Source organism: Anguilla rostrata, chromosome 2 (assembly GCF_018555375.3).
Source record: "Anguilla rostrata isolate EN2019 chromosome 2, ASM1855537v3, whole genome shotgun sequence".
In the NCBI taxonomy this organism is placed as follows: domain Eukaryota; kingdom Metazoa; phylum Chordata; class Actinopteri; order Anguilliformes; family Anguillidae; genus Anguilla; species Anguilla rostrata.
The window spans coordinates 67,693,327-67,708,783 of NC_057934.1; the positions used below are offsets into that span (position 1 = coordinate 67,693,327).

General features: G+C 41.9%; 1 protein-coding gene across 22 annotated transcripts in view; it reads left to right on the forward strand.

The window, feature by feature from the left end:
• Nucleotides 1–15,457, forward strand: part of trim25 (tripartite motif containing 25) — a 54,400-nt gene that overhangs the window by 34,470 nt on the left and 4,473 nt on the right. For 8 of the 22 annotated variants that reach the window (XM_064324222.1, XM_064324213.1, XM_064324214.1 and 5 more), the window contains 3 exons: nucleotides 12,606–12,641; nucleotides 14,100–14,207; nucleotides 15,391–15,453. The exons of 7 other annotated variants lie outside the window; for them this stretch is intronic. In XM_064324222.1, the coding sequence (XP_064180292.1) occupies nucleotides 12,606–12,641; nucleotides 14,100–14,207; nucleotides 15,391–15,453 (207 nt within the window). Of the gene's footprint in view, nucleotides 1–5,845; nucleotides 6,070–6,651; nucleotides 7,286–7,384; nucleotides 7,481–9,015; nucleotides 9,250–9,512; nucleotides 9,676–11,402; nucleotides 11,430–11,824; nucleotides 11,873–12,290; nucleotides 12,360–12,605; nucleotides 12,642–14,099; nucleotides 14,208–15,390; nucleotides 15,454–15,457 lie in introns of those variants that run through there. 7 more of the 22 variants (XM_064324230.1, XM_064324232.1, XM_064324219.1 and 4 more) reach the window with 6 other exon arrangements.

Below are 15,457 nucleotides of genomic sequence, written 5' to 3' on the forward strand. Positions count from 1 at the left end.
GCTCATTTCCTGGTGTTGTAGTTCCTGGTTGCTCACTAGCGCCACTACGGATGGCTCCAGTATAGGTGTTTTCATATCCGGTTTCCATGTAAGTCTACGGTACAAATGCGATCAAAATACAAAGTCAATAATTTTTTCTCACAAGAACAAATAGTCATAATAGGTGTATTTTATTCGTCTTATGACTGTCCATGGGTCGATTTCATGATTTATTGCGTCATTTGGGCACAGTGCCAATATTTGTTCTGGACCAATGAGGTACAGCTTGCATCACTTCCGGATTTCTGCGGGGGACTGAGCTGTAGGGGCTACAATCTGTGGTCACTGGGGTGGGAGGTGGCGTCTCAGTCTTGGCCTTGACATTGCGGCTACGACCACGGTCCACCTGTGCGAAGTCAGAAAATGCAGGCATCCCATTTTGTAGTGGTTTCATTATAGCGTGTGCTATTTACAGCTGCACTAGACGACCATAAAATAATCCTCCTCTGAAGTTTTGCGGTAGCCGAGTCATTTTTACTATTTCCTTTAGCCCACTTAACCAAATAATTAGTTGGCAGAAAGCGTAATCAGCTAACGCTTATTTGCTATATGTGGTAGTCCAGTAGCCTATGCTAAAACAGTTCGCAACTTCGGCTACCAAGCCATTTGACTAGCTAGCTAAGCCTAACAGGCAAATATTCCATCTGTCAAACGTGCTTGACGGCTTGTCAGTCGTGTACATTCCGTAAATGTCTACCTGACCTATGCTGCACGAATGTGACAAAGCTAGAAGCTAGCAAGAAAATAATAATTAGAAATTCAATGTACATTATTTTTGTCTTTATGCAACAGGTGGAAAACTTGCTCTTCAAAGTGCGTTGTCATATTTACACGCCTGTAGATCAGTTATTAAAATACTTGGTAGATTTGTTAATCACCGCTGACAGTGTTAATTTTTATTCGGTAAAAAGTGACTTGCGAACGATCGGTCAGCTAGCGTCACCCAGCAAGTAAACACCACAAACGGCGATGGAGTAGTAGCAGTTAATGGCTCATTAACTGACTGTGGCGAGAACCTACGACGATAACTTGCTCGGTTAACAGCAGGTCTACCAGACAGTTATATGAAAATTAGCCTAGTCAAATCACCAGTAGCCTACACATCTCTGATTGATTGACCATCAGTGTAGTCGATGTTCTGCTGTGGTTCATATTGCTAATGCGTGAGCGAACCACGGATAGCCTACCTAGCTCACTGGCAAGCTGATATGCTAGCTAAGCTATTCGTTTTTCTGAGAAACATACATTGAAGATAACTGAACATAATTGTATTATTAATGTCATACATATAACGTGATTACACGACACAGTACAGTCACGGATGGAAATTAAACTCCGCAAACATTTGATAATATATTTTTAAAACATAACGGCAGACAGTCAGCTAGCCTCAAGTTCGTTCTGCAATCGTTCGTACGACGTACGACGTTCGCACACGACTGACAAGCCGTCAAACACGTTTGACAGATTGAATATTTTCCGGTTAGTGTTAGCTAGCTGGTCAAATAGCTTGGTAGCCGAAGTTGCTAAGTTTTAGCATAGGCTACTGGACTACCAAATATAGCAAGCTGATTACGCTTTCTGCCAACGAATTATTTGGTTAAGTAGGCTAAAGGAAATAGTAAAAATGACTCGCCTACCGAAAAACTTCAGAGAATTATTATTTTATGGTCGTCTACAGCAGCTGTAAATAGCACGCACCATAATGAAATCACGACGAAATGGGATGCCTGCATTTTCTGACTTCGCACAGGTGTACCCAGAGACTGTAAAAAATATGGACACAGCTACTGTGACGTCACCCATTGACTCTCCGTGGGTCTCTAAAACACGTTTTGAAGCTCAATGGCGGGCGCGGCCATTTTCTCGATTTGGAGCCAAAACCATAGAGTTACGCGGTCTTGTGATTTTTACAATTTGATTGACAGTCCGGTGCGGAAATGCCCCTCAACCTGAACGAGGCTAGCTGACTGTCTGCCGTTATGTCTTAAAATATATTATCAGATGTTTACGGGGTTTAATTTCCATCCGTGACTGTACTGTGCCATGTAATCACGTTATGTATGACATTAAAAATACAATTAGGCTATGTTCAGTTATCTTCAATTTATGTTTCTCAGCAAAACGAATATGCTTAGCTAGCATATCAGCTTGCCAGTGAGCTAGGTAGGCTGTCCGTGGTTAGCTCACGCGTTAGCAATATGAACCACAGGGGAAGAACATTGACTACACTGATGGTCAATCAATCGGAGATGTGTAGGCTACTGGTGATTTGACTAGGCAAATTTTCGTATAACTGTCTGGTAGATCTGCTGTTAACCGAGCAAGTTATCGTCGTAGGTTTTCGCCAGTCAGATAATGAGCCTGCTACTACTAGCTACTCCATCGCCGTTTGTGGTGTTCACTTGCTGGGTGACACTAGCTGACCGATCGTTCGCAAATCACTTTCTACCGAACAAAAATTAACACTCAGCGGTGATTAACAAATCTACCAAGTATTTTAATAACTGATCTGCAGGCGTGTAAATATGACAACGCACTTTGTACGGCAAGTTTTCCACCTGGTGCATGAAGACAAAAATAATGTAGCCTACGTTGAATTTCTAATTATTATTAGGCTATTATTTTTTTCTTGTAAATCATCAAAACCAATGGAGAAAAGCCAATATACGCAAGGAGCCCCCAGAACCGATTCTGAGAACCACTGTCTTAAATGCCTAGCTTGTCGGTCTCTTAAATGCTAAAAACATGTTCCTTTCTAAATGCCAAGATGGTTAATTTTGTTAAATTCTGTGTGTGTGATTTCATCGTGTGTTGTATATTTAGCAAATGAACCTTGAAACTCTTAATTCGCTTCGTGAAACTGAAAAAGTGTTTATCCCAAAATCGGGATTATAGTAGCTTTGTCACATGCGTGAAGCATGGCCCGGGTAGACATTTACGGAATGTACACGACTGACAAGCCGCCAAACACGTTTGACAGATTGAATGTTTGCCGGTTAAGGTTAGCTAGCTAGTCAAATGGCTTGGTAGCCGAAGTTGCGAACTGTTTTAGCACAGGCTACTACTGGACTACCGAATATAGCAAGCTGATTACGCTTTCTGCCAAGTAATTATTTGGTTAAGTAGGCTAAAGGAAATAGTAAAAATGACTCGGATACCGAAAAACTTAAGAGGAGGATTATTTTATGGTCGTCTAGAGCAGATGTAAATAGCACACGCCATAATGAAATCACCACGAAATGGGATGCCTGCATTTTCAGACTTAGCACAGGCGGGCCGGAGCCGCAATGGCAAGGCCAAGAAGCGCCACCGCCCACCCCAGTGACCATAGACTGTAGCCCCTACTGTAGCTGAGTCCTCCGCAGTAATCCGGAAGTGACGCAAGCTGTACCTCATTGGTCCAGAACAAATATTGGCACTGTGCCCAAATGACGCAATAAATCATGAAATCGACCCATGGACAGTCATAAGACCAATAAAATACACCTATTATGACTATTTGTTCTTTTGAGAAAAAATTATTGACTTTGTATTTTGATCGCATTTGTACCGTAGACTTACATGGAAACCGGATATGAAAACACCTATACTGGAGCCATCCGTAGTGGCGCTAGTGAGCAACCAGGAACTACAACACCAGGAAATGAGCTTCAAAAACGAAGTCTGGTTTTGGCCGCTTGGGTGGACCATGGTCGGAGCCACAATATCAAGGCCAAGAGGCGCCACCTCCCACCCCAGTGACCATAGACTGTAGCCGCTACTGTAGCTTAGTCATCTGCAGTAATCAGGAAGTGACGCAAACTGTATTTCATTGGTCCACAACAAATATTATAACAGTGCTCAAATGACACAATAAATCATGAAATCGCCCGATGGACAGTCATAAGACGAATAAAATACACATATTGTGACTATTTGTACTCATGAGAAAGAATTATTGACTTTGTATTTTGACCGCATTTGTACCGTAGACTTACATGGAAACCGGATATGAAAACATCTATACTGGAGCCAACCGTAGTGGCGCTAGTGTCGAAGTCTGGTTTTGGCCGCTTGGTACAAACCCGAGAGTGAACTGTTATCGCGATCACAGAAGACACAAAATTCCTGAAACCAGGTGTACTTGTGTCATTCCTCACGACTAACAAATATGCCTCAAGAAGCCATAAAGTCTGCCGTGATGGATTTTTCTGCAGATTGAAAATTTGGCAAAACCTATAAAAAGTTTCTTCTAATTAACCGTGAGTCCGATTGGTCCGCAATTACCCATGTACGTGTATGGTGCATGTCTCCCTATAGGGTGTTTATAGCTAAGAGATCCATTCCAAGATGGCGGAGAAACTGGTATTAAAAACAAAACAAAACAAATTTTAAACGATTTCAACTTTTTACAACAATAATCTAGGGACTTGAAATGGACTGGGCATGAAGAGGGCATTACCATGTTGTACCATGTCAAAGCAGTTGCAGGTATCTCAAAAAACAAGGAAATTACAGGCATTTGAAATTTTGGTGGGAAGCTAATGCTAATATAATGCAAATTTCAAGTGCTTATAACTTTTTAAAACAATAATCTAGGGACTTGAAATGGACTGGGCATGAAGAGGGAGTTACCATGTTGTACCCCGTTGAAGCAGTTGCAGATATCTCAAAAAACAAAGAAATTACAGGTATTCGAAATTTTGGTGGGAAGCTAATGCTAATATAATGCTTTAAAACTCATCTTCCCATGAACAGTTTACTTGATTCTGTCACCATCGCACATGTGTACTCTTGGGTATTCTCTCCATCAAGGGTGATAAAAAAAAAGTCGTTTAGTTAAAAATTGTGTGATTTGTGGCATGACAAAGTTAGCACTTTATGCTAATGCACATTCATATTTCGAAGTAATGTTTCTCATGAACCGGAAGTTGGATCGTCTCACGCACGGGTATGTAGATTGTCCAAAATCCTGAAATCTATGTCGCTTGGACTCTTTTCTCCTTTGCCTTGTATTTACCCGGATTGAACATGTTCGTAGGGCCCTGCATTGCTGCTTGCAGCTATATTTACCTATCTTTATTGTGAGGACTTGTATATAGGCCACGTCAATTAAACCTAAATAAAAAGCTAAAATTTGCAATAAATAAACAGAAATACGTTGTGAAAAATAACAGAAAAATTGTAATTACTATGACATTTTAAAACAAGACATAACAGTTATGTTCATAACAAGCGTGCAAAGGCTGCCTGAAGAAGTTGGTAAGAGTATTTCCATTATTTTTTCACATATATATATATATATATATATATACATATATATATATATATATATATGTTTTTTTTTACCGCATTAAAAGTGGTAGAATGACAGACTTAATTCATTTTTTGAATCACCATCCCATACACTGTTCATGTGAACGAACCAGCAAAAGCATAAACAGATTTATATAGCACTGTCACTACACATACACTAGAGTGCAACTTTTGACAATTTTGTTAAGCACTGTACAAGGCTTGTCAAGGCTTACTTTATGTGTACAAACTGTCAAATAGGAGACTTGGTAAAATACAGTTTTCCAACACCGCGTCTGTGTCTGTGCCACGCAGCAGCAAACCCCTGGTCTGTAATCTAAGGCTGACCGTGGCGGTGTGGCAACGGGGCCCACATCGGTGTTGAAGGCTGACTCCTCTTCCCCCTTCCCAGTCGGGGTGTCTGCCTGCCCCAGCTGCGCGTGCAGGGTAGTCCTCCGGCACAGCGGCTGCAGAGCTTAGCTGGAGCACTGCAGAGCTGCAAGCCCTGCAGGGGACAGACCTGCTTGTCCCCGATTGAGGGCGGTGCAGCAAAAAGGTTGTGGGCTAGCTAGCTAACGTTCACGTCAGGCTTTAACGGGCGCGTCATGCGCAAACACGGCATCCACCCAAAGAGCGTACACAGCTTCCACCACAACCCAGTTCAGTGACGTCTGAGGAGTTCGCATATCAGGAGGATTCAGAAACAACCAAACATATCAGTGTATCTCTACCTGACTTTCCAAAGTAAGATCGGTAAGTAGGCGATATGAATAACCAATAATCAATAAATATTGTTTTGCTTTTGCTTGAGTCAAATCAAAAAGTCTTGCGAGCTTCGGAACTGTCAATCCAGCTAAATACATCTGTTCGCTGTTGTAAATTTTAGATTTTTAAATTACATTTTTAGATTGATTTTCTGAATTTGGTGGGATCCTCTGATATATGATCACCTTCCCTATCCGGGATGGTATCAAATCCAGGAGAGAAAGGTTCTCGCTTAATTCAGACAAGAGAAGACTTCATTTTATTTCCTGGTTTTCTGTAAAGCGTCTTTATGACATTGTGACGGTGCCTCTGTAAAAAGTGTTATACAAATAAAACGGAATTGAATTTAACTAACTGTTATTCTGTTTTCAAGTTGTAGAGTTTAATTTTATCTAAATGTTATTATATTTTCAAATTGTACAGTAATCTAAACAGCAAGAAATAAGGTAATTCCTCCGCTGTTACGTTCACTGGTTAGCAGAAAGCTACAAACCACGTACATGGCTACGGTTATTTGAGCTAAGTTTCGATTTCGTTCTATCCCGTAAGTTTCGTTTCTGCCTCGCGCAGGTTTCAGTGCAGCACCTGTCTCGCCATGGCTGACGACATGTCCTCCCTGCTGAGCCTCGAGGAGGAGCTCACGTGCAGTATATGTCTCAGTCCCTTCGAGAGCCCCGTGACCACTCCTTGTGGCCACAATTTTTGTCGAGGTTGCCTGGATTTGACATGGCGGGACAGCGAACAGACGGGACTCGGTTTCAACTGTCCGCAGTGCCGGTCCCACTTCGTCACCAAACCCGAGCTGAGAAAGAACACGGTTCTTGACGCAGTGGTTGACAAGTTCAAATTGAAGTCAAAGGCCGACATCTACAGCGATGTCATGACGACGACGAAGACGGAGCCAGATGCGGCGCCGATTATATGCGACGTTTGCATGGAGGGAAAGGCATGCAAGACCTGCCTCACATGCATGGTGTCCTACTGTGTGGAGCACGTGAGACCACACCTGGAGAACCCGGTTTTTGGCGCGCACCAGCTCCACGAGCCGCTGGCAGACCTGCAGGAGCGCATCTGCCCTGACCATTCAAAAATGATGGAATTCTTCTGCGTCCAGCACGGACGCTGTATTTGCAGCTTCTGTCTGCAGCAGGAGCACAAGGGCTGCACTTTTTGTACGCCAGACGAACAACGGGTTCTGCGGGAGGTGTGTAATTTTCCCCAACTCCGAGCAAAGTTCAGTTTAACTTTTTGGCAGTGAAATCTTCCAACGTTTCAAACACTCATAACTGTGTTTCTTTTCTAGTCTGACTTAAAGAAGAAGCTGTCTCAGCTGTATGGCAAGATTGAGAAGACCCAATTGGTCTTGTCCCAGATGAAGGAACAGCAAAGTGTGCTGAAAGTGAGTATGCATTAGGCATAAGTAAACACTTAAAGCATGTCAATGTGTTCTTATGTACATTCAATTATTCACCACAGTCACCACGAAACATGTTCAACAATGTTGTGCATGTATATTGTATTAGCAGGCATCATGATTATACTTAAAATGGGCTAGAATCTGTTTTGTGATGGTTGACAACTGGACCAAATTAACCAGTTTTTTATCTGAATTATGCATGTGCATAATCATTTTGCACTGATGATGAACCCATTTCATCCGCTCAGTATGGTAATACTTCTGCGCTTGGGTACACACGTGTGCAGAACAATCAAAATTAACCTCAAACTTTAAAATCCTCACTGAAATTGGAATAGAATGTTTTTATATTTTGATATAAAATCCCTGTTTGTTGTTCCTGTTATTCTCAATATAGAACTTTTTGGCTGGACCAGCCCTATAAACTGTGTGACTGAGTGAGTGATGAAGTTACACCGCGCATGTCTGTGACTGAGTGATGAAGTTACACCATTGGTCAGCCGGTTCGGTCCAGCCATATACTAGGTTTTGACCTGGTCTTGTTTTTTTCCTAACTGGCAAAGATTGAAAAATTTGATCAGAAACAATTGGCTTGTGTTAAGTTTTGTGTGACGTTTTCAAAAGATTCCAATGAATCAAGGGCAGACATTTTATGAAAGCAGAATTTTTTTTTTTATGTGAAAAAACTTTTCCAAAAATGTCATGCTTGTCAAGAAACGTTGCAAATGTGCTTTGTCCTTCTTTCTCAATTTCACTGATATGCAGAGTAAACATATATGACGCCAAGGTTTCAAGAGGAAAGGTCATAAATAAATTGGAAACAAATAAGTTGGTGTCCAAGGGAGTAGCCCGCCCACATAAGTTTCTTATCAGTTTCATACAAATGGCTGTCGTCACCACATTGAAAGTGGCACCCCGAGATCAGTAAAAGGATGCTGTTACTCACCATTCGTTCTGTCCGCATTCACTTTGAAGTGTTTCTTACTCTCGTAAGTAGCTGGTTAGTTAGACTGCTGTTGTTGGCTAATTTTGGAATAAACGCCAGGGTTCCCACTCGTCCTGGAAAACCTTGAAGACCTGGAAATTTATCGACTAGTTTTCCAGTCATGGAAAACACCTGTAAAATGAGAACATTTACAAAATGTCCTGGAAATATTTGTGTGGTTCTGGAAAATTGTAGGTTAGGCTATAAGTCAAGCTATTAAACAGGATATTTAGAGCTGAGCTTGCATAGTTTTCTGTATTTTTCTCCGCTTACTCATTTTTATTAGCAGCTGAGATTACACGGCAGCACAAAGTTTTGAATGGTTATGGTACTTGCACATTCCCAAACCCCCCCCGGTCCACCACCGGCTTTGGGCTACCATTGTTCATGTTTCATGTCTGTACGTCTAAGTCATGGATCTTGTCCTTGAAAAGTGCTGGAAAATGATTTCCTAAAATGAGTGGGAACCCTAAAACGACGTCGTATTTTACAATGTGCAGTGATACGACAGTCACGTGTTTGTTCACCTCAGGACTCGGCGACCAATCGGAAGCGAGAGCTGGAAATGGTGTACAGGCAGATCAGGGAGATGATCGACAGAGACGAGCAGCAGGCCGTGAAGAGTGTGGACAAGGAGGAGGAGGGTGCCCAGTCCAAGCTCTTCTCAATGATGAAAAAGTTTGACCTGAACGTGGAGGAGATGAGCAGGGCAAGAGACGGCATCACCCGCCTTTTGGGCCAGACGCAGTCCCTGGCTTTCCTGCAGGTGATGCTCCTGTAGAGCAGCATGCATTCTGTGCCTTTGCCGGAGCAACTCAAAATGTGAACTTCAGGATTCTTTCCATATGACCACTGGGAACCCCAAAAACATGAATCATAGAAAATGTATTTAGCTTAAAATAATTTTTTTTAGCATTCCTTAGTCATTTGAGAGATTGATAAGGTATGTCAGTTTTTTCACTGAGGTGTAACTGCTTAAACCAGCAGAATAAAATCACCACACATTTCTGCACTGGTCTTATGTTGTAGGCCAGTGTGGACCTGCCTTCAGCTGTGGACTTTGAGCCGTACGCTCCCCGGCTCAACATCAACACCAAACGGGCCCACCTTGAGTCTGCCGCTGCGCTGAAAGAGTACCTGGGAAACATACTGAAGCAGCCTGTAGATACTAGAGTCGCACTGCTCAAACCAGGTGCGTGTGTATGTGTGTGTGTGTGTGTGTGTGTGTGTGTTTATGAGAGAGAGTGAGAGAGCGCACGCGTGTGTGTCTGTTCATGTACGCGTGTGTGCTCGCACAACACGTGTGTGTGTGTGTTTGTTTATGAGAGAGAGAGTGAGAGAGCGTGTGTGTGCGTGCGCACGCATGTGTGAGAGTCCGTGCATGTGTGTGTGCGTATGTTATATTGTCATTAGGACCCAAGCCAATCCCAAACCAATCCCAAGCCCAGCCTATCGCCATGGTTATCACAAGCAAGCTGCTGGTGTGTGTTGGTAAATTTATGAATTGAGAAGAAAAATACAGAAATGTTGGCATGTCTTTGGACAGCAGGTAACCAAAGGCAATCCAGGAGTAGATGTACCGAACAAAATATTGAGCATTAGAATATCTCCATTCCATCCTGGTGTTCAGTATTACAGCTGGACACTCATAGCATTAGAGTTTTGAAATGGCAAGGTCAGTTCTTTCCTTTGTTTTGTTCAGTTATAATTTGGTAGTCGGACAATACCTCTCCCTTAGTGAGGGTTTAAAATTTCCGGTAAATTTCCACACTTACTGTTCGCTGGATGGCTCATCAGGTTATGGTACCAGTTTCATTTCAGTGCATGGAGGAGCCCCATGACCCGGGTTCGAGTCCCAACCATGCCTGTGCCAGCTGCGGCTGTTAGCCCTGCAGGGCTGCTTGGTAGTAGCATTGCCAATTGGTAGAGAGGGTTCACAGGGCAGGGATCCATGGGCTCTTTCCAGTCACTCGGTTTATCCGTCCTTGTCTCCTCGGTCCTCGACTGACCTGTGAATTGATGGAGGTTCGCCGTCTTCATGGGACATTCCAACCCGTTAGATGGTTCTTGAAGGAGAAAGGAGCAAGTAGCTAGCAGGTTCCCCAAGGATGCTTGATCAAGGAAACACAAGTGCATACTTTGCAGAAGTTTCTTCTTTTTTTTTGAAACGCATGATGTGGTGATCGACCTGTGGATCCCCCTCTCCTTATCTGCCACATCTGTAATTGGCGTGTTTTCAAACTGACGCCTGACTGAACAAAGACATTACATTTGCCTAATAAATGTTGTCTTGATGCCTCTGTCGCCTCCTTTCCTTGAGTCTTTTCCTTGCGTCCATCGTTGGGTGGAGCTAAGGAAGCGAGGAAAGGATGCAAGGAGGTAAAATAAGCAATTGGCAATCAAACATTCTTGATTTCACGACCTCGTAACTCCTGCGAGAGGGGTCTGAAAGCTCCCAACTGCCATTACAACAAGGGCACCAATGCCAGGACATTAGAATAAAGTAGTGGTTACTTAATTGGTTTGTGGGAAAGTATGTAGAATATATTATTATCAACTATTAGTGTGTTTGTGTCACGTTTGCGGGTTGTCGGTTGGTTTATTTGCCTAATGTGTGAGGACATGTATAGAGCATTGTTTACACTGCTAGGCTTCTTTGCTTGTTTTGGAAGAGTATTGGGCTTTAGCCCCCCGTGGCTAGTCACAATGACGGGGCGACATAGCTCAGGAGGTGAGAGCGGTTGTCTGGCAGTCGCAGGGTTGCCGGTTCGATCCCCCCCCCCCCCCGGGCGTGTTGAAGTGTCCCTGAGCAGGACACCTAACCCCTAACTGCTCTGGTGAATGAGAGGCATCAGTTGTAAAGCGCTATATGAATGCAGTCCATTTTACCATCCATTACAATGTTTTAACTTCCTGCAGAGATTTGGAGGAGCATACCTGTCAATGGTGAGTTTTAGTATTGAAATGAAAATCAAATGGGACCAAATCAATGTTCAATCGGGATGACTTGTGCTGGGGTTGGGTCTTTGAGGATTGCACTCAGGCATGTTTTATGGCTTTCTAAAAGACAGTGTCTCACAATTGGAGGGCGTTGCCAAATTGGTTTAGCAAGACCACAAATGGCTAAATGATTTGAAAAGTTCAGTTCCTAGTTGTATTTAAACCACTGCAATCCTTCAGAACCAGTTGAATCACTACGTCACGAATGGAACTTCAATACTTCTTATGTAATTCTGGGTGTGGGGGACTACACTGAAATTCTGCGTGATTCTGAGTAGTACCTCTTCTGCTAACTGTAGAGAGCCATTGCACTCACAGATAAATTTTGATTTTTTCCCTAGCTGACAACATGCCTACTCCACCACTATTGCCAAATCCACTTTTCGCAGGTGAACATGTATGAATGTGTACGCATTGACTTGATCCAGTAGAGAAAGCTTTGATACAGGTTTCTTGGTAAATTTAAACTTCCAAGAGCCCTCAAAAGTAAAATACCACATGTGGATGTTTGTAGCAGTATAACTGCTACAAAATGAGTATTGTACCTTGTAGGACCTGTGTTTTGTAGTTGTTCTGAGGACCTTTGGTACGCACTTACTGTACGTCGCTTTGGACAAAAGCGTCTGTCAAATAAATGTCATGTAATTTAATTTATTATATCTCTTGTAAGATATTTTTGAGCTGAGCATTACAGATTTTGCTAGGCGTGTTCGCTTACTCCACGTTTTTGTGGATAAGAAAGTATTATGTTTTCATGGTCATATTCATTAATTTGTTACTGGGCATCGTTTATATTTCCTTTATAAGGACTAATTAATCCTGTAAATCCTGGACCCCCTCCTGCAACAAAGACGGAACCAAAGAAGAAGAGGCAAAGTAAGCCCTGATTTCTAAGTTTCTGAATTCCAGTTTGTGGCTTTAGACTGGTTATTACATTTTTAGATTTTGATCAGTCCCGCAGATACATTTATGAATGTGTAACGGCATGTCAGTGTAATGTGATTTCAAGGATAAATTTTAGTATGTGTTTCTGTATACATGTGGCACCTGCTCAGGAAGACAGATCCATTGTCATAGTCTGCATACTCCTGAAGATAGTGACATATTTTGTCTCAATTTCAGCCAAGAAACCTGACCAGGACTCATCTAAAGAAGACAGTAAGATACCTTCATTTCTACTCTGAACCACTGAAGCAGAGATTTATGCACACAGCTTTGTCATTAATATGTGAACTTTTGCAGTTGAAGCACCTTGAACGCTATTTAATAATACCTAAAAAGGGATATATGTATATGCATATATTTATTTATATACACTCACCGGCCACTTCATTAGGTGACAGGAGTGGCACCCGGTGTGGTCTTCTGCTGCTGTAGCCCATTTGCTTCAATGTTTGACGTGGTGTGCGTTCAGAGATGCTCTTCTGCATACCTCGGTTGTAACGAGTGGTTATTTGAGTTACTGTTGCTTTTCTATCAGCTCAAACCTCTCTTTTTTCTCTTTTTCGGACTATTCTCTGTAAACCCTAGAGATGGTTGTGCATGAAAATCCCAGTAGATCAACAGTTGCTGAAATACTCAAACCAGCCGGTCTGGCACCAACAACCATGCCATGTTCAAAGTCACTTAAATCACCTTTCTTCCACATTCTGATGCTTGGTTTGAACTTCAGCAGATCGTCGACCATGTCTACATGCCTAAATGCATTGAGTTGCTGCCACGTGATTGGCTGATGAGATATTTGCGTAACTGTTTGTGGCCAGTATGACCTGTATGTTTTATGGTGGTACGGTCTACCAGCACATGGAATCCTGAATGTAGAATAATATGACATCACTGTTCAAGAAAAAAAATATCAATGGATTTTTTACATAGTTGAAGGAACTGAGAACGATGTGTCAGCTGTCATTCCAGAATATCCTGTAAATGACTGGGTGTAGGTGTGGTGACTGAAAAGGTAAATTTAGATGGATAAAATGTCAGTCATGTGCTTCAAATGATTGCGAGACAATCCATGGTATTGTCACTTTGAGTATTGTCACTTTGAAACACACTCCTCCCTGGAGGAAAGCACTACTTTTAACTTGAGAGGAAGCTGATTACGGAGTTCCACTATAAGTAATGATTGACGTCAGCCTGGTCTTCTAAGGTCATGACTACTACACCTAAGCCATGCCTTAGGAATATGCATTAATACACACGGTGAAGGACCCACAAAACCTCTGCCTGTAACACTGCTATGGTTCCATTTTCGTTGTCCGCTTGTAATAACCACATTCAGAACAAAGTGTAATCATGCGTTAAATAAAATTATACGCCAAATTCTGAAACACAGAGATTTTTACATTACATTACATTACACGCATTTAGCAGACGCTCTTATCTAGAGCGACTTACACAACTTTTTTTTACACAGCATTTTTTACATTGTATCCATTTATACAGCTGGATATATACTGAAGCAATGCAGTTTAAGTACCTTTGCTCAAGGGCACAACGGCAGTGTCCTTACCGGGGAATCGAACCTGCGACCTTTCGGTTACAAGCCCAGTTCCTTACCCACTGTAATACACTCCGTCCAATTTAATTAATTGTATCTTTTTTTTTTCTTTAAAGAAACTTCGAAGAAACACCCGAATCCTGCTGTAGAGGCAGCTGTCAAAGAGGCGAAGGAGCGAATGAGACAATTTCATTTGGCTGGAGCACAACTCGGCACCCAACCAGGTGTGCTGGCTTAAAGTCACTCATCTTTATTTAAAACTCTGTCAGTGGGAACCTAACTTTTTGTCTGTAACAGTAGAAGTTTTTTTTTTTTTTTTGCTGGAATTGCTTCTTAAATAGATTTGATAATTCCTTGAATGAGCCATACTCATTTGGAACACACATGGTACTGGAGTGTAAACATTTCCACCAGTCTTTCCTGATTAATAAGATTCACTTTCAGTTCTTATGTTTCAGTAGTAATTACTTAATTTGGTGATCATGAAGTGAATAATTTTGATTTCATTTTTTACAAATATGCATCCACTGGCTTGTAAATGTCTTGAAGAATACCACCATTTAGAAGCCTTTCACATACACCCACAGCCTTCCAGTGCAAATTTGTTTGCAGATACGTGGCCTTGTGTCCAAGCAATACAAGGCCCAGACAGGGGAAGCATGATGTTAATCATAGATATCATGTGCTTCTATAACATCAAAAGCAAGAAGCTGGAAGCAAGAACAGCTTTTACAGTTTAGTTCTGTAATGCAGGGGGCATAATTCGTGTTCAGTTTTATCCAGTTTATCCATAATTCAATATCAGTTTTATCCACTTCTGTCAATGAAGGAATCTTCAAAGTTCTACTGTGAAGTACAGACCTGCAAGATTTTAAAGATGTTAAAGATTTTACACTGTAAAATGTCCTGTGTTAATTCAACTCTTAACGGATAACATTTGGTCCCACTCTGGAATATGGGACCTGTTAAGTGTTATCTGTTAAGTGTTCAATTAACACTGCTAGAGTTGAATTAACACTGGACATTTTACTGTGTACTGTTGTAAGAGCAGTTGCTGGAACAGAAAACAAAACAGCATTAATGTTGACTCCCTCTACAGCTTGTGCATCTAGATTCCACAATTCATGGCCCTCTTGCCAAGTATGTTGTGTCTTTTGTGCAATGTGTAATGCTGCCTACCCACTGAACTTGTCTTTTCCCATTCTTTATGACTGGTCTCCTCACCACACCTTGTCTTGTCACTGTTTGCTGTGGTTTTACCTGCATGCTATACTCTCAGCAGGCACGCCCATACGGAACTTTAATACGTCTGGGTGTTTCCTCTAAAATGTTTTGAGAGTGTTGAAATTTATGTTCCAGTCTATAATTGTTCCAAGTAAACTGAAGTTCCCTTCTTTCTTCCTACAGCGTCACTACAGGAAACACCTCCAAGTATCATGTCTCCAGCGAAAAGAACTGACCTTCTTAAGTGTGA